Here is a 20727-nt window from a genome sequence, read left to right as displayed (position 1 = left end):
AGTTCAACACTCTAGTAGCCATTTTAAATCTTGGCATCATTTTAAGAGAAAATAAAGTATGTTTTACACTGAAGTTGTAGTGTGAATTATTTATGGTTGACATGGAAGTTGTTTAGAACAGTTCCTGTGTAATTTTGAGGAGCCATTTTGATGTTGCTAGGATTTGCTTCAGGGTCGACACCACTATCCAGGACATTTGATCAAAGATCATCAACTGTGCAATCACAAGATTACCTGACATTCTATAGTGATTCAATCTTTCAAAAAGAGATCTTGGCACCCACCTTAGTTCGATCCTTACTTGCTCATTCAAAGCTGGATCTTTTCCTTTCTTTTCTTCTCTCTTTTCTGTTTTTGCTCTTAATAATGAAAAATCTTAACATTCCTTTGCGGAAATAGTGATGATAATCTTTACCTTCCAAATCCAAAATGGTTGCCTGGAAGCCATTTTTTTTTTTTTTCTGATCAGTACCAAGATCACACGGGCACAACAAGGGAAACATACACATGAAATGTGAGAAAAAATTGATGTTGTAGTTATCAAGAAATAACGATAATAAATATCCAAAGTCATAATCAAAGCTGGCCACATTTCGACCATTTTGTTGTTCTGATCAGACCAAATATCAAACGGGAGCAACCAGGGACCAAGGGGTCCCAACACTTAAAATTTGAAAATGATCTATGTCTAAATTCTCTAGAAATAGTGATAACAAACTTTCAAAGTGAAAATCCAAGACAGCTGCCTCTCAGCCATTATGTTTTTCCCCGATCAGTCCCACAATCAAAGGGGGACAACTAGAGACATAGGGAAACTTTCATATGAAATTTGAGAGATCCATTCAGTACCTCTTAAGAAATAGGGATAACAAACTTACTTTGCGAAATCCAAGATGACTGCCTGTTTGTTATTTTATTTTTTGAATAGGTCCCACAATTGGTCAGGCACAACGAGGTCCCAAGAGGAATGAATACGTGAAATTATCATAAATTATCATAAAGATCTATGCAATATTTCTCAAGAAAAATCAATAACAAACTTTCCTAGGGCACAGCTAGGAACCAAGGGAAACCTACATTTGAAAAAAAAAAAGTATTTTTCAAGAAATAGTGATAACAAACTTCATTGAAAAAATCTGAGATGGCTGCCTCTCAGCCATTTTGTTTTTCTGATCAGTCCCAAAATCAAATGGGTACAACTAGGGACCAAGGAAATTTGAGAAAAATCCAAGATATAGCGATGAACATTATTTATGGATGGATGGACAGATGGACCACAGACACTGGGGAATTTAAATAGCCCACCAAGGAAGTATGATTAGTCCATGTGACTTGGGAATGATTCTTAAAAAAGAAGAGTGAGCTCCCCTTTGGTGTGGCATTGCCACAAAGGAATAACTTATAACATTTATGATTATCCAGCATTAAATGGTATTGGCTCCAATGGTGCAGCAAGACAAAGAGTTCAGCATCATGAAATGTGAAATACACAAATGTGTACAGCTCACTCTGCATCACAAATTAAACAGACCCCATATGGAGGCACTTGGGTGGGTGAAGCAGCATGGTCACTATTAATGCAAGTAGAAGATATGCAATAGATAAAGTTACACATAGACCAATTGATGAACTGACAGACTGGTTGATGTTTCATGACTAATAGGAAAAACAAAATGGTTGCAGGCAGCCCTCTTGGATTTTAAATTATCATTTGTTACTGCTATGTCTTTTGTTACTCTTATTTCTGGAGAAGTTTTTTTCTTTTTTTTTTATTTAAACATATTTTATTTGTCAATCAACAAAAAGGATTGGGCACAAGTTATCGCAACTTAAAAACGCCTTCTCCATCAGATTTCATTATACACAAATGGCATGACAACAATAACAATAACATTTACAAAAGTATATATATATGAGTATAGAAAATAAGTGAAGAAAAGAATGGGGGAGAAAGGAAGAAAAGGGAACGGTAGAGACTAAATGGAGTAAGATTTGATATATTATACAAAATTGCTACTGATCTTAAAATCTTTTACTATTTTTTATGTATGTTTGAACGACAAGAAAAATACTTTCATTATCTTCATCAGACAGGTTTGGAGAACCAGAAAGAATAACATTAAGAGAAACGTTACAGTAACGTGTGATACTGTCAAACATGATTTGTCGTTGTTGTGTATACAGCACACAATCAAAAAAATAATGTATTACATTTTCACATCTATTACCACATGCACATGTAGGATCACTTACAATATTAACTCTATACAAATCATATTTTAAAATACTACAAGAATGACGCAATCGTGTATGTAAAATATTCAGTTTACGATTTCCAACATCAAAATATTTAGGTAACAAGTCATTTTCATTATACTGAATCAATGATTTAAAACTGTTTATGGATGGCTGTTCTCTAACACTGTTAGGTAATTCATTCCATAGTCTAATAGAAGACGGAATAAAAGACTGAAATGAACTAGACAGTCGGAAATTGGGAACAGTGTAATTTTCAATGTTTCTCACTTGATAGGTATTCCGTTCGTGTACTTTAGGAGATAGAAGGTTAGTTAGATAAGAGGGTGTTCGTTTATTGCGGATTTTATACATCAGTGAAAGTTTCTTAAGTTTTCTTCTATCAGACAGAGGTTTAAGTTGAGATTCATGATATAATGACCGTTTACTAGAAAATGAGGGCAGGCCCGTTATGATTCTAGCTGCTTCCAACTGAACGTGTTCAAGTTTGGTGAGATCTGCTAAAGAGCAACCATCCCAAACTTCACAGGCATACTCTAATACAGGTAAAATAAATACTTTGTATATTCTTAACAAAGTTTTCTTGCTCAATAAAAACTTAAACTTCCGAAGTACTGATACCTTTTTCATACATGTTTTTTGAATTTCGGATATATGTAACGACCATTTTGCATCTGCACTAAATACCACGCCTAAATGTTTATGACTTTTAACACAATTTAGGGTTTCATGACCAAAAGTAAGTTGTAAGGGCAAAATATTTCTTGAATTTGATATTAATAAAACATCAGTTTTCTGTGGATTGAACTTGGTGAGCCAATCTCTAGACCATTTATCAAGTTTTTCCAAATCTCTATTAACAGACCTTTCAATATCAACATAAGACGATGAAGAATACATCAAAGAGGTATCATCAGCAAATAAGCGTGAAATACTATTCAAATTATCAACAATATCATTTACATATATCAAAAATAATAGAGGACCTAAGACACTTCCTTGTGGAACACCAGCATTCGTATAACTTATTTTGGAATATGCGTTTTTTACTAGAACCTGTTGTTGTCTGTTCGAAATGTAATTTTCTAACCACTGTAATAAACTACCTCTAATGCCATAACCATGTAATTTATGTAATAAACCTTTATGCCAAACTCTGTCAAAGGCTTTCGATATATCGCAGAATATTAAACAAGTATGTTTTTTTCTTCCAGTGAACAACATATGCTATGATACATTTCTATTAATTGGTGAACAGTTGAATGATGAGTCATAAAACCAGATTGTTTTTCATAAAATAACGAATGATCAATAAAAAATTACAGATATATTTAAAAACAACTCTTTCAAAGACTTTACCTATGCAAGACAACAAAGTAATTGGTCGATAATTCGACACCAAATGCCTATCGCCCTTTTTGAACAGAGGTAAAATAATGCCTGTTTTTCACTTTTCCGGAAATATCTTATGATCAAGTGACATATTGAAAAGGATTGTTAATGGCTTGCATACGGAACTCGCTGTAAATTTTAGCATGTGATGACTTATAGTATCATGACCAGATGCTTTTCCTAATTTCAGAATCTTCAGAATATCACATATTTCGTCACTTTCAACATTAATAGACTCAAGTACAGAAGCATTTCTGGAATCAAAGCGAGGCAAAGCATTGCCAATATCGCTAATTCTGGAGATAGAACTAAAATAATTATTAAGAATATTTGCTTTTTTATCATCTTCATATTCAATATTTCCGTTATCAGGATTAACTAGTGGTGGAATAACCTCTTGAGAACCAGAATGTTTTAATAATTTGCGAACTAGTCTCCAATACGACTTAGGATCACTGGTATTCAGATTATCTATAATGTCACCAACACTATTATAAAACATTTCTTTGGCATATTTTTTCATGTTATTGACCACATTTCTTTGTCTTTTAAATTTCTCTAAGTTTGAAATGGACTTCACATGTTTGACGGCATTATGTAGACGGTCTCGTAACTGAATAGCTTTTCTTAATTCCGAATTCATCCATAATTTATCATCAGGCCTTATATGAACTATTCTCTTAGGTATACATTCTTTAGCAAACGTCAAAAACTGCCCGGTAAATTCAACACATGCTTCATTAACAGATATAAAACTTTGAAAGAAAACAGCCCAATCAAAAGTATCTATCAAATAATTTAATTTATTAAAATCAGCATGTTTATAGGCCCAAACTTCTCGACTGTATGTACAAGATAGATTCACAGGTATAGACAAAAGTACAACACATCCATCATGATCGCTAATATTACGGTCAATTGGAATAACATATGAATCTGTACATTTATCAGGATCGGTTAATAAGATTGGATCAACTATTTCTGGTTGTACCTCTCCTAGTCGGCTCATCAATAACATTTGTTAAGTCCATTTCCAACATAATTTGATGTAAAATATGATTTGTAGATAGTGTTAGCATATCTACATTTATATCGCCAACAATAACAACATTTGAAGTAATATCTAATGCCTTTTCAACAGAATACTTAAAATTTTCCCAAAAAGGATGACGTGAATTTTCTGGTCTATAAACTATACATATTAATAAAGTAGTATTGTAAATCAATCTGTATCCAAATCACTTCCCCGTCCAGAAATTCCAGATCATTCCTTCGGACACATTTTAAAGAATTAGAACAATATACTAAGATACCACCGCCAGAGAAATTTCTGTCTTTTCTAAACGGTTCGGCAAAACCAGGTAGAATTAACTCAGTAGTAGGTACATTCATATCCAAATGTGTTTCAGTCATACATAAAATATTAAATTCATTTGTAAGGTTTTCAATATATTCTATTTTATTTCTTACACTTCTTACATTTAAATGGAAAATAGATAATTCATTTACTGACGACCCGGATTAGTTTCCACATCCATATCCAATACAAGTAATAATAGCAAAATAAAACAAAAAATTATGTTTTGAAAGTGTCACTGTAAGCACATCAGCATGAGAGAACATACGCCTGCTTTAACAGCAGTTAATAAAAGGTTTGTAAACAGTGTATATTCATTGAAAAAATAGTCAGCATTTAACTATATCACACAACGTACTTTTAAAAAAAACAGTCCTCCATATGCTTTGTTATAAAAGCACCCGATTGAAATCCTGTGCGATATTACTGACAAATCACCGACTAACCGTTATCAAAAATAGCATATTGCACAGGATTTCTCCCGGGAGTACTCAATGAAAACGCATACATGTAACACCCATCGTAAAGAAGAATTTCTTTATTTATACGCATGACTGACTGCACGTGCCAGGTTGTCGATATAAGGTCAAGGTAGCTAGGTAAATAGAGAGGGGGTCGAAAGAAGAAATAAAAGCAGAACAGTAGAATGAAAAATGAAAGAAAAAGTAAACATGGCTTCATTATTTTTCTAATTTGGAAAACATGAAATGGGATTGGTTGTTATATACAATATGTTCATTAAATTGTCAATAATATATGTACGTAACACATACATTTGTGTCATATACAGATATATGTCTCTGACTATCAATTTCGATGTGTTCAATAAATGTATATTAAAATAAACATGAACTATATCCAACTATATATAGATATGTTTATATACAAGAATATGTACCAACCATAGTAGTACGGACTCCTTATACACTATGTATATACATTATACATTATGTATAGAGTACAGCAATAAATACAGTACTAAATGGTATGTTTAAGGTCAGTACACGGAATGGCAAGTAATATTAATTTTGCATATTGATACGTATATTTGTATATATACATGTACATGAATACATAAATTATATATATATATATCATTAAAGTATTGATTTATTATTTACATATTTGTGAGGGTTTTTTTTCCGGAAAGTCACTTTATGTAATGTTTGGCTGTGTAAACGATGACAGTCACTCAATGGCCTTCTGGTACAAGGTCGGATATGTCACTGAAGGTCTTGACAAGGACTTTGGGCGAATTCTGCTCTCGTTTATAGAATACACGTCCGTCATTTGTCCAATATGAGTGAATGTTTTTTTCTTTTCTGGCCTTGCCTAGACTTTTAATCAGAGCCTGACGATGTGTTGTTAAATCTTCCGATATAAAAATGCCCTGTCTGGAATCCTTCAGCTTACTTTTTGCCTGAAAAATTTGATTTTTGAGCTTCCAGTTTCGCAAGCGACAAATAATCTGAGCTTTGCCATTCCTCACTTTGCCTATGATGTGTGACCTATTGATGTCGTCTGTAGAAATAGGAATACCAAGTTTCGAGACACATAGTTCTACTACTTTCTCGTCGGTCATTTGTGTCTCCTCTGGCTTCATCGGGACTCCGTGAAAACGTAGCGAGGTCCTCCTCCCATATTGCTCAAGCTCCTCCAAAGAGGACTCTAGATTATCAACCTTGGACTCTAATTGCTCTACCTTACTCCTGAGAGATTTATTGTCACTTTGTAGAACAGCCATTTCCTCGGTTAATTTAGAAATTTTAGTAGTGAAGGGAGTCATAGCTGATACAATGAACTCGTTAATGGATGGACCAAGAGCCTGAGCTAAGGATGGGGCAATACTGCTAGCAAAACCTGGCGATGTTATAGTTGCTTGGACGAGCTGGTTTAAGTTTATGACTTGACCCTGGCTCTGTATAACGAACGATTCCGACGGGGGGTTGCTTGGGGTGGACATGGTAGATTTTGCAGACTTTGTAGATTTTCCAGAGTCACTAGAAATATCAGACATATCAGGTAGTGAGTTGCGTCGACGTAATGATACTTTATACCGTTTAGGGTTAGGAATGTCCGACATAGGCGCAGATGTTGTAAACAAATAAAGCACTCACTCACCTCTGGAGAAGTATTGAATGAAACCTTTTGATTTCAAAGGTAGGTTTCCCTTAGTGCCTAGATGTGTAAAGCCTAATATGGGACTGATTAAAAAGATCAAATGGCTGACAGACACCATCATTGGTTTTGACCTTTTGGTAATTTATTTCTAAAGAAACGCTAGTTCTTTGCCTGCATTTCACATTATGTGATTGATAAAGTAATATTATGGTAAATAAGATATTCATTATTTCATTTTTGTACTTGTGTTAATTCATTCTCTCTTGTATGGGATAAGCATGCCATACTTCACCCTGTGGTGTTCTTGTCCTTCCTCAGATGTCAGAGTTATCAGTCTCCTCTGTACTTATCAAGTTATATGTCCCAGTTCCTGTCTGTATATCTTGTTCACTCATTGTGCACAACTGACAGGTTTTAATTTGCAAGGTACATATCTCTTGCAATAACCAAGCCTAGAATTCTTAATGTTTATTTTCAAGCAGATAACAGTAGTACACTATGGAATATATATTGAATTCTCACAATGAATACAGTTTTTCAGTCTTTCCAGCATTCCCTGGTTACCTAGATGAGTGTACATACTAAAGATTAAGTTAGTTCTGAAGTTATGAAATCAGCAAAAATGATAGAAAACAGAATTATAATTAAATTTTTCTTTATGTAGTTGATATAATCTCTTTAAATTACATATCAGTTCCAGCAAAGATTAGTGTGGTTTATATTTCCCAACTGAAAATACATGCTACAGACATGATGTAGCCTTGAAAAATCAAAAGTTAGGCTAATGTCATGTAACATAACTAATTCTAGAAAATAAATGTAATTACCTTGGTATTCATGTGTATAAAAATTCATCCGGGCCTTATATTACTGCTCATATACATTTTTCATAAGGTTATTTTTTATATAGTCAATACATGTTTTAGTTAATTATGTGTATCACAGTTAAAAGGGGGTGTTCCCTGTCTATGTCTATATATAGTGTCCATGCGAGTCTGATTGTGTCACTCTGTTTATATCAGTAGTCTGTTGGTCCAGTGTGTTCAGGCTTGTCAAGTGTGGAGTGCACGACTGTGTGAGTTTGTACATGGGTGTGTCCGAGTGTTTATGGAAGTGCATATAGTAGTCTGTTGGGTCGGGCGCGTAGCATGTGGCCAGGGAGTTTAAAGGACCTACTGGACTCTGACAACTACAACATGGTGTACTTACAGACATCTTGGAAAGCGTGTTACCACTTTTACTTATCAATTACTTGTATTTAACGTGAATCATTTATAGACATTATGTATATTGCAATTTAAATTACCTGGTGTCCTTACAGTATTTACTTGAGTAGTACCTATGTTTACTGACCTTATTTTACAGGGATTTCTTTTTATAATTTCCAACATACAAGTAACGACGACCCTCCTAACAATAAAAGTGAACAGGAAAGCAGTTTAGCTTTGTTTGTTCCACACCCTATCACCAATGGCAAACACAACAAGACTAGGAGTTGAAAACTTGTCCATGTCAATGTTTTCAGAGGGAAACCCTTAGCGTTATTATGAAGATGGAGTCACTAGGAGGCAAAAGTTGTGTTTTTTTTGGGATTCAAGGATGAAAATATTTCAGTAGGCATACGACAGTTTCTTCTCCATAGGATGTGTTTCGGTGTGTATATATTTACATTTGAAATGTTAATTGCTGACTGAAATGTTAAAATCTTACAAACATATTTCTAATACTTAATCAAAACCAAAAAGTAAACTATTATATATAATCAATGTTCTCTATAAATACAAGCATTTCGTAACAAAAATTACTGGAACCATTCTATTGAAATAAACAAAAATCAGTGAAACAGGTTGGTTTCACTTTTTCGGTCATGATAAAGATAAAATCCATTTGAAGGAATAGGTGGCAGTGGTGTCTTTCCGTACAGGTAACTCTAACCATTTTATTGGCATATTATATCAGCTTGTGTTTTTTAAATAACAAGTTGGTGTTCATTTGAAAACCAACTCAAATAGTTCTTATCATCAAAGCAACCAGGATACTGGGAAGCCTTATATATGAGGCCAAAATCAAAGACCTTTTCACAATGTGTATCATTGAACGATCACAGTCTTTGTTGTCTCTATTTTCAGTTTATTCATGTCAATGTTGTCCATTGCATGTGTATCGCACAACTTTTCCTCAGTTTTAGTCCCAAGCACTAAATCATCCTCTTCCTCCTCCTCCTCCTCCTCCTCCTCATCATCATCATTAAAGAAGTCATTGTCATCACTGTCTTTGAGGTTCTTTAAACTTTCAATTGTCAACTTTCCACTGGCTTGTAACCGCAAAAACTGTCCTACATGACAAAACAATATATTTTAAATTCAAATTTGTATACAATGTAACAATACAAACACAAGTTTTTGTTTAGAAGACCTACAAAAACCCAGATTTTTTTACCAGAAATGTTTATCTTCTCTTTATCTAGGTTCAAACAAAACAAGATGAATAAAGACATTTATTTTCACCATTCTTAATTTTGCTTCTAGTTATAAAGACAGAAAATGTTGAATTTGTATTTTCTTTTTCCCTAAAATAAGGTGATGTTGTTAATTTTAATCTTGATTAGTTTTCATGGGGAGGTTTATATTTGTTGATTTCTCTAATCCACAAAGTCCACGAACTTTGATAATAAGTATTAGAAGACTTCTTGAGCTTAATTTTATCTGCAAAATCATAGATTAGCAAACCATTTTTTTTTGGATCAGAAAAATAATGCCCCACAAAAATGCATGATTGTACAGAATTACAACCAAAGAATAGCAAAAAATAGGGCTCTCTCATTATAATTTGTATTTAATACTAATAATAATTCAAATTTCTACCTTTATCACAACAACTCAATTGCCTAAAATTTTAAGCAATTCTCAAATTATTATCAGGCCAATCAGCTACAAGGCACATACAGCCAGAGTGCCTTTTAAAGCTTGTACACCAACTTTTAAACCACATGTCAGTACTCATTTTCAGCTTAATCTACTAGAACAAGCAGCATAAAGTCTCTTGTTCACGAATACAACACAGCATCCATGTCTCAATTCAAAATAACAACCCTACAGTCACTGTTTGACCACTGTGCCTCATAACACACAAACAACTTCAAATCAAATTCAGCCAATATGAAGTGCAGGAGCACATATACTGGCATGCTGATGTGAAATGAAATTTTTGAGAGAATTTAAAGTTTTCCCGATTATATTGTCTTAGATTTATCATTACGTACTTCTCTGTCTTTCTGTCAGAAACTCTATTTCTGCTTCAGACTGACTTTGTTGTGACATCTGTTCTGCCTCAGATACCCCAGGTCTAAAAAATATAGAAAATAGTTATTCCAGTATTATAATCAAATTTTGCGCATAATATATATGTTGCACCTCAGAAATACAAGGAAAGTAACTTAAATAGTTAGACAATACATAGGATATCAGTGTGAACATAAGAGAAAATTTATCTTATCTATATATACATACATCTATAATATATATACCAGGAATATTTATATATAGAATCTAGTAACTAATATCGATGGTATGGTCCAATATTAATACCGGATCCTAACAAACAAATGTTTGTAGGAGTTGTATTACTGGAACCGATATATGATAAATGAAGTAATAACAACAGTACAGATAAGTAAATTGTCAAATTTTTTAGGCAATCAGCCCCTTTATCAAGACACAAATATTACATAAATTACATCACATACCTAGAACATAAAACAGATACAATGCTATTCACTAAAATTGAGAATGGTAGTGTAAATTTAGGTGTCTTGATAATACCTTTTGCTGACTGACGCCAAACGCTTTTTTAAGGGACCAATAAACACCTTAGTTGTATGAAAGATGGTATTTATGAATAAATGTTCAGGAAAAAATGTACTACAATATTAGACCTTCAGAAAATATATTTTTCATTGGAATTTGATGTTCTCATAATTACTTACTTTTCTGCTATTTCTGTTTTCTGTCCACATTTTCCACACACCTGAAGCTTTGTCATACAAGGAACACACATGATGAAGTAAGACTGTTTCACAGTTTTTTGGAGACATTTTGTACTACAAAAGAGAGAGGCAAAAGGAAATACTTAGAGACATGTTTAGCTCTGAATACAAGGCAGTCTGGAGCTGACATAAAACTGAATAATTTTTAGATCACTTTTACAACAAACTGCATTAAATGTTTTAAAACATATGTAATCCTAGAATCTTTTAATCTATTTTTTTGGGAGAACACCTCTGTAATCGATTTATTAAAAAATGTGGGAGATCTCCAAGCAAATAGAAGTTTATAACGCAAGGACAACGCCATAAAATCATTCTTTGTGGACGTGTATTTACTTTTTAGAGCACTTGCTTTTCCAGCCAGTTTGAATGGTACATTTTAATTGAAATAAACGGAGACACAAAACTTGCCTCCTGTATTCAATTCTGGAGACAAACATGACATTGAGTAAAAGGAGTTACTGATCAACATTACCATTTCTTAGCTGTAGTCAAAGGCTTAAATTTTCTGTACTTGATCTTCCATTCTATCACATCTGTACAGTGTTGACAAGCACCTGTTACTTGAACTTTCTTGATTTGTTGCATTTTTGGTGTCCGGTCATGCAAATCATTTTTAAACGCAGTTTTGTTTTGGTATTTTTGTGCGCCTTTCTTCGCATTTCCTCTTTGTGTACTCATTATTAAGACGGTGGTGTAGTGACAGAGTCAATAAGAGACAACGTGCTCTTGTCAAAATTATTACCGGATATTGCGTACACGGGATTTTAGTTCCGCAGTTAATTATTCAAAAAGTCCAAGCCATGCAAACGCTTGCATAGGAAGTATTTTTTCACATAATGAAATCATTGGATAAACAAATGAAACGGTTATTAGTGTTTAGAATTTTACATTGTAAATTATAACTCCAGTGGCTGGTGTTTACGAATTGTTTGTGGACGTCAATTGTTATGATAATATGATATTAATTCAATTTGTCACTTCCGGTTGATATGACAAAGTGACGTCACGCTGTATTATTAGAGGAAAGAAAGAACAGAAAGTGTATGTCAATATTGTGTGTTAAATCACCTACACATGACATCGTTTGGTATCTTGGAACTGTTGTAAATGGTAGCTTGATTTCTGCTACATCGTTTTGGTTCTATTTCAGTTCGCTTTTCGTTTGACATCATGAACAGCCTGTCGTTCAGCGAGCTGTGTTGCTTGTTTTGTTGTCCGCCATGTCCATCAAGAATAGCAGCAAAATTGGCCTTCCTTCCTCCAGAACCAACATATTCACTGATATCTGATGAAACGGGTTCAAAATATAGCCTCCATCTGACTGACAGGGCTGAATGGCAGTACACTCAGCGAGAACTAGACTGTATTGAAGTGTTTATGACAAGGACTTCTAGGGGAAACAGGATACCCTGCATGTTTGCGAGGTGTTCCCCTAATGCTAAATATACCCTTCTTTTCAGTCATGGCAATGCGGTTGATTTGGGCCAAATGAGCAGCTTCTACATAGGACTAGGGTCCAGAATCAACTGTAACATTTTCAGCTATGACTATTCAGGCTATGGTGCCAGCTCGGGTAAACCATCAGAGAAAAATCTCTATGCAGACATTGATGCTGCTTGGCAAGCTCTGCGAACAAGATATGGTATAAGTCCACAGAATGTAGTTTTGTACGGACAGAGTATCGGCACAGTGCCTACTGTAGATCTTGCGTCCAGATATGAAGTTGGTGCAGCTATTCTCCACTCTCCACTGATGTCCGGCATGAGAGTGGCATTTCCTGATACAAAGAGAACATGGTTCTTTGATGCTTTTCCTAGGTATGCACAATATTATTGATATTGTAATAATTGCACATAAGTTGTTAATGTCTTGTGTAGAAAATTGATCTTTTCAACTAAATATCGCTTTATATACTAGTTTTAGAAACTGATCATAATTACAGACTCCATAAATCTGTAGATCTAGATCTCCAGTTTATGATCAGGTCCAGATAAGTTTGTCAGTTGAGAGATTCCTCTCGGGTCTCTTGTTTAGAAAAATCAGATTTACAAAAAAATTGCAAATATGGATTATTTTATGTTATAATGAATTTTAAACTTTTCTCAATGTATGCTTGTGGATATTATTGTAATTTCAGATAATTGAAGCTATTGTTACATGCACATGTCCATATTTTGTGGCTCTTAATTACGAACTTGTGTTTTCTTCCTACATTAACATTTATAGAATAATATCAATACTATATCTATATGTGTCTATGAAGAAATGGAGACGATAGAGTAGAAGTGTCATTTTGCATCTCATGAATTTGGGAGTGTACAGCTTAAATGGAAAATGTAATTACATGTGTGTGGTGTTGGCTGCATCAGCAATAGAGTGATACTTATCATTTCAGAAAAGAAATTATTTAAATTGATCACAGAAGGAATCCTTCTCAGTCACCTTTAAATTCTCATGTTATGTAACAACTTTAGGGCTATCTCCACACAGTCATGGCAAGCATCTGCAAGAACATGCTTGAGTCAAGTGTTTGGGATCTATGGTTGGGGACAACCAACAATATTGATGACACACTCATAAGATGATGTCATATATACTGTACAGTTGACCACCATCTGTCTGTTAAAGCACAATCAGATTAAAACTAGATCTAAATTCATCTCTGTGCAAGTACACTACATAAGACTTCATGTGCCAACACAGTGTACCTGTACAGAGTGGAACTGGTTAAAGCAGACCATGGTTTTTTTTTTGAGACATGTTATCAGATTCCCTATACTGATCATATAAATTGTATAAGTGGAACAAGTGCTTTTTTCCTTTCTATAGATGAGGTCTTGTTAGAAGGAAGTTGAACTAAGATTTTATATATTTGCTAATATTGTACATGAGGGATGTTAAGTAGAGATAAGATTTTATTGTGTATACCCTATTACGTATGTTTATGTATATGAAGAGTATTGTAAATTTTCAGGAAAAAAACCTTACAGCAATTCTTTATTTGTTGTAAAGAGTTTTCAGAGAGTTCATATTTGTACTTCAGCTTTGTGTATGTGCTGTCAGTAATGATATTTGGTATATAATATACACATATATAAATATACATGTACATGTATGTATATGTCCTCATGTGTGACGTAGAGAAAATTTATCTGAGCTTGAAAAGGACATTTACTTTAGAATATTTACAGAAGCTTACACCAACTGAAAATATATTACAAGAAATAAATAAGATAAAATTGTTGGCAGTTTTACGATTGTAGAATTCATGTAAAAGAACTTAATTCTGAACTGTATCTAAAATATGATTATAGTTGAGATACTGGAATATATATATAAAGATAGCATTTTATATATATGTTATTTATAACTTATATATTTTGATTTAAATCTTTAATATACAATTTATAAATTGTACATATATGAAAATATGTAGATGTGCTATTTTCCAACTGAATTCAGAAATGTCTCAATTCTTTGATATTTTTCATTTACAGTATTGACAAAGTACCAAAGATAACATCACCAGTTCTAGTTATACATGGGACAGAAGATGAGGTTATAGACTTTTCTCATGGCCTAGCCATACATGAGCGATGTCCAAGGGCTGTGGAACCACTTTGGGTTGAGGGAGCAGGACACAACGATGTCGAACTTTATGGACAATACTTAGACCGACTTAAACAATTCATTAACGTTGAATTGGCGGTCAATTGACCCGCGGAGAACATAATGCAGCCTGTTCAGGAAGAATTGATATAATCGTCTCCTGATATCGCATGGATCTGTGTTGTGGATTGTTGGTAGGCATTGGTACATGGATGACAATGGAAATATAGCGTAACCAGCCATATCAAGAATTCATTATACCAATTAATTTGTTGTCATTGTCGTAACATTGAAACCTGTTTGTTCTTACAATGTAAAACATGAAATAACTGTAAAACCTCCTGTTACCATTTTGTCCTACCAGTACTTTGTTTTTCTTATTTAGATTTCTTTGTGTTCATTTACATGTAGATAGTGGAGTATTTCCATGAACGAGCATGACTGGAATGCAAACCAAATTTTAAAGTTTTTGTATCCGTTTGAAACTTTGCATGCAAAACAATGTTTGACAGTTGAAAAATATGCAGATTTTCATTATACATGTATAATAATGCAAGAAAGGCTTGAAGAATGCTTGTTTAGTTAACAAGACAGTTCATCAGTACTACACTCTATTTGACAGAATCAATAAACCGGAGTTCTTTTCTACTGATTTTTACTGTAACACATTGTAATTCAGTCTAATTAATTTACTATTGGACCTGTTTCCAAACAAGGAAAATCAAAGTTTCTTTTTATACATGTTTTTGCTGTTAATTAACTTTTCAATGGTTTATGAGAATTAAGGAATAAAATTTGAAATACAAATTGCTGTTTCTGATCTATAGAGATTATGTACTGTCTGATGTTGATAATACTTTAAACAACAGACTAGAAAGTCCTTTGTTTTTCTGAGCAACAATGTTTGTGAGTTAAGAAATTCCTCCAAAATACAACTGAGACAATAATCAAATTTGCTGAAAGTTTTTATATTCTATCAACTGCATATTCCTCTATATTCAGTTACTTATGTCCGTATATAGAATGTGTCAATCAAGTCTAAACATACCATGGTTGTTGACTTTTTATGTGGTTGTTTGTATTGACAATTATTGTTATCGACATGAGGAAACATTTGACATTTCATTAATTGCTTATACCATTGTTTTATGGAGGAGATACAAAATGTATGTTAAGTAGTAGTGAAATAAAATAGAATTATTCATTATATAAAAACCTGGTGAATATTTCAGCATTGCCATGTTTAAACGGTAAGAGCTGAAATCAACTATTAAAAGCAGCTTTGTTTTGTAGAAAAAAATTACTATGAATACATTTAACTGTGTAATGTAATATGAAATGGATTTATGTATAAAGTTTCCATGATTTTTAGGTCATTTTGGTATATGGAAACTGTATATGATTAATTGCCCATATAGGCTGATACATGGAAGAGGAACATTGTAGCATGTATGTACATTGAGGAATCATTAAGTGGATTTGTGATAAATTTATATGAATGTTTGTAAAACCTTTTTTTTTAATCATCCTTAACTCTTTCGCTGTGTCACAATCAGATAAAAAAAACATAATTCGATGTATATCACAATGTACATTTATGCTTCAAATGTGATATTGCTTGTTTTTATTATATACACATTTGCCATTTTTTTTATTATTTAATTCAGTTTCAATAATGACTTGGATGTATATGTTTGTGATGTATGTGAATGTAACACTCAAAATGTGAATGATCAATAGCGTGTTTGAAACTTTTAGGATTTACCTTGTGTTGAAACCTCATTGCCATGGATGAGTACAGTATTCCTGTCAGTCAGGAGTGCATTTACGTATTGTATTTATATTAAGTATTCTTTTGAGATTTGAAAAAAAAAAACACTTCAAAGAAGTAAGATTTTGTTTACTTTAAATTGACAAAATATTTCTCAGTGACATCTGTTATTTACATTCTTGTACTAGTATTAATTTGCTGAGGTTATCATTTTAAAAAATTACTAACTTTTTCATGTAAGAGATTTCGAAATGATGGAGTCTAACATTTCTGTTCTATCACTTCAAACAAATGAAAACCAACTAAGCGTGCTTATTTTCTTTTCATTTCATGGAGAAGCATTTGATGAAACATGACCTGCACATTGAACAGTTTAGTGTTTTTGTTTTGTTTTTGGGGTTTTTTTGTTTTGTATTGTTGGGTTTTTCCTCCTTCTGTTTGATTGGCTGTTTAATGGAATAAATGCAATATATTTACAACTTAACTATTTCTCTAAAAATTGTAATAATTCATTGGTAAACAAACATATATTTGAAGTAAAACAATATAAAAAATATTGCATTTAATTTATCATTAAATGTAAATGAGTACTATGTCAAACAAAAGTTAAGTTTTAATAAGTTTCGTTCGATATGGATCCTGATTTTTTTTCAACCCATTTTTAGTCATGTGTTGTGATGAAAATGGTAGTTTGTGATTACTGTTGTAGTAATTGCCAAAAAGAAAAACAAATAAAAGAAAACATGTTAGTGTTTAGCAATTGATTCATGATTTATTTGATGTCCAGTAGACTTTTACCAGTATTATCAGATGTAATATCTAAACTTTGATAAATACAGGCATATTATGATTAACGTGACTCCTGAATTTGGACAAAAATCATCTTTCATAAATGGTGGATACCATGGTATATCACAAAAAATCAGTGTGCGATTGCATCAACAGGATGACATTTTGTCTTTACAGAGAAAAAAAAAACTTGTTTTGTATTCAGATGACATGTAATGTCACTTCTGTAACATTCATCAGCCAGTAAAATGATTTTGCTAAAAAAAAAAAAAAAAAAAAAGACAAAAGAGATAAAACAGTAACAAAATTGAAGGATGCATTGGCACATTTTCGCTTTCTTCTATGGATCCTAGACACAGCTGATTATACATTTATTAATCTCTCATGATATACACCTGTATACATAGTGCTTTGAGTTGCAGTGCAATAAATGTACAGATCCACATATGTATGTATATTTAATAACGTCTTAAATGGTGATGTGTATCAGTTAGGAAGGATACATAATGTATAATTATAGGAAATGTTTATTTTAACAGGAAAGAGATTCAGGTCTGTAAGTATAGTAAGTATAAAAAGGTTGATCCTGATCAGAAAGCCAGGTTACCTATATATTGTAGATGATATACACATTTAGAGAGTGTACAATTCCATTGGAACCATTTTCAAGATTTAAATCAGAAAGAGGGAATATTTATATTATGTATATCTTATATAAAACTTATTTGGATCACTGGATCACTCTCATACACAACTCTGTATATCATACCTCGTTTGGTACTTCTAGGATTGAAAAGGGGCTTCTTATTGTCATCCTAATTTTCAAATTTAAATTGTACCAACATGAAAGTGGGTTTAATTTTACTTCAGACGACTTGTTGACTCAAAATTGGTTTGGTTGCTCCGTCCACTTATTGTATGCTTATGTTACTGTTAGGACTGACAATTTTCTCATTTAAATCCACTATGTTGTCGTTTGTTTGCACATGTTATAGATTAAATTATATATATATATATATATACACAAAGATACTGGTACAGGTACCAGCCCATGGATTCTCTAGGAATTATTTGGACTATCAGGATAGATGAAAAGTTTTCACAAGAAAGTCTGTCAGTGCTAATATATATTGCTCAATTGACAATCTTGTGTTGTAGTGGCCTGCAAGTATTTAGCCTTTTATGTAAATAGCTATAATAGAAATGCATAACCTCTTACTTCATGCTCTGTAGTGATTTTAAGCAAGAAATCAGGGTTTTCATTTCCATTACATTTCTGTTTATTATCATTGTATCTGAGCATTTTCTCTATCACTGTTTTAAAAGGGAAATGGCACCACTGTTAATGGAAGTCATCTGTTTTGAATTAGCAAATTTTAGGGTAGCAAATTTGATGCAATGCTGTTATTACATACAATGTTACTAGTGATAATGAAATGGATTATGATGAATCTCTTTTGTGTATATTTACAATAGGGCAGCCATATAGGCCGTAAAGTGTAATCAAAATTTCCCAACAAATTTTTAGATTTTGTATAGAATTTGGTACCTTTGCCTTGGTTGCAGAACTTTGTAAGAGTTGCTTCCCTTGATACTTTCTACCGTTTAAGCATTGGGTTAATAGTTATGTTGTGCCATTAGGTTTTTTTTTGTTTTTGTGTCCACACCGTTCGTTTTTTTGCTTCTCTATTGCTTTCAGGAAGGTGTGATATAGAGCTATTGTCTAACCTGTTAATGAAGCTTTAATATTGCATTGATACATATGTTCGTACATGTGAACCTCAGTTTACAAATGTATAAAATCATCGAACTGTGTGAATGGTTTTGTTGACTTTTTTTCATTCTCTTTTATATCACATACATAGTTTTTTTTCATTGTACATATATATATATATATATATATAGACGCCTGGTGAGAGTTGTATGCATGGTTCAAATTTTCACCCCAATGTTGTTCATGCTTTGTAGGATAATGGTTACTTTATACTGCTGCCAGCGTTATAGGTGTCGTACCAGAAACATGGTTGTGGTGGATCCTGCTGTTTGTTGTAGATATGATCAGAGTGATATCAATTCACACCATCAGATGTCTAATATACAATATTGTCAGGCTGTATGTCAGAGTGGTTTTATTTTTTACTTCTTTGGAGGGTTGAATCAAATCACACAGAAATGGATAATTTGAAAATAAGAAAAAACATTGATCACAATTTCCCTGAAAAATTACATTCTTTCTGCTTTCCATGAAACCATTCAATGTAACAACTGACAGTACAAATACCACATTTGATGTGTATCAATAGTGAGACCTAGCAGTGGGAAGAGTCACATAGATGAAGAACATGTAAACATCCATTCATTTTTTCTTACCTGTTTCAAGGTACATTGTTATAGGGTTTTGTGTTTTGTGTTGTTTATTTTTTAGGTGAATTTGAGATTGATAATACTGGTGTCTTTGTTTCAACTTCATTTTCATTTGTAGAATGATTTAGAAACATATAAAGGTTAACAAAACACATTTAGTAGAAAATGCTGAAATGATATGTAATGTTTCATACAGAATCTGGTGTGGATGAATCATCAAAGAATGTGTTTGTAATGGTGCCAGTGCACATTCCTAGTCACACACATAGAGTATCTGGTCTGTTATAGGATAGCACTATCACAGATACTAGAGATAGCTACTAGAGTGACTTTTCTATTATCACCCAGTTCCGTTGCATAATCATAATCTACTGACATTAAGGGAATAGTAAGGTTAAGGACTAGTTATATCAAGGTTAGGGGAGAGTTATATTAAGGTTAGGGATTAGCTAAAATAAGTTTAGGAACTAGTTATATCAATTTTTGGAAGAGCTATTTCAAGGTGAGGTAATAGTTATATCAAACTTAGGGACTAATTACCTGGTATATCAAGGTTAAGGACTAGTTATATTAAGGTTAGGGGCTAGTTATATCAAGGTTAGGGACTAATCACCTGGTATATCAAGGTTAGGGAATAGTTTTATCAAGATGTTATTTTTATAGGTGAAAAGAGCAATATCACCTGTAAAATTTTGATACTAAACATTTATAACTTTATGATGTCCAAGTTTTGTGTCACAGATAAGTAATGTTTTGACTTTTGTTGTGTATGAGAAACTGCAATCTGGCTATGATGTCATTACATGCTTTGTCATAGGTTTATTATACTCTGCCCTATGGCACATATTGGTTAAACTTGCTTGGCACACCATTTGCGCTACCAAGGGAGACAATTCTTTGTATCTATATATCTGTATTATATTTACATTGCTTAGATAAGTCAGTCTAACTATTCTAAATCTATCTCCTTGCTGGTATCAAATAATTCCAATGCAACTGATCTGTCCTTCAAACTTCAGG

General features: G+C 32.9%; 2 protein-coding genes across 2 annotated transcripts; one reads left to right on the top strand and one right to left on the bottom strand.

Moving 5' to 3' along the window:
* Positions 1 to 7579: 7579 nt before the first annotated feature.
* On the bottom strand, positions 7580 to 11901 carry LOC132547494 (uncharacterized protein C9orf85 homolog). The gene is made up of 4 exons (XM_060211252.1): positions 11647 to 11901; positions 11112 to 11225; positions 10389 to 10471; positions 7580 to 9461 (listed from the first exon to the last, which is right to left on the bottom strand). The coding sequence occupies exons 1-4, from the start codon at positions 11850 to 11852 to the stop codon at positions 9217 to 9219; spliced, it is 648 nt and encodes a 215-aa protein (XP_060067235.1). The 5' UTR covers positions 11853 to 11901; the 3' UTR covers positions 7580 to 9216.
* A 352-nt stretch (positions 11902 to 12253) lies between these two features.
* On the top strand, positions 12254 to 16119 carry LOC132547517 (alpha/beta hydrolase domain-containing protein 17B-like). The gene is made up of 2 exons (XM_060211272.1): positions 12254 to 12991; positions 14672 to 16119. Exons 1-2 carry the CDS (start codon positions 12345 to 12347, stop codon positions 14889 to 14891), a joined length of 867 nt encoding a protein of 288 aa, XP_060067255.1. The 5' UTR covers positions 12254 to 12344; the 3' UTR covers positions 14892 to 16119.
* The last annotated feature ends 4608 nt before the right edge of the window (positions 16120 to 20727 follow it).

The sequence above is a fragment of the Ylistrum balloti genome, unplaced genomic scaffold (assembly GCF_031769215.1).
Source record: "Ylistrum balloti isolate Yb309-2 unplaced genomic scaffold, AGI_CSIRO_Ybal_v1 Utg369958, whole genome shotgun sequence".
In the NCBI taxonomy this organism is placed as follows: Eukaryota; Metazoa; Mollusca; class Bivalvia; order Pectinida; family Pectinidae; genus Ylistrum; species Ylistrum balloti.
This window is presented reverse-complemented; position numbering and strand designations above follow the sequence as displayed.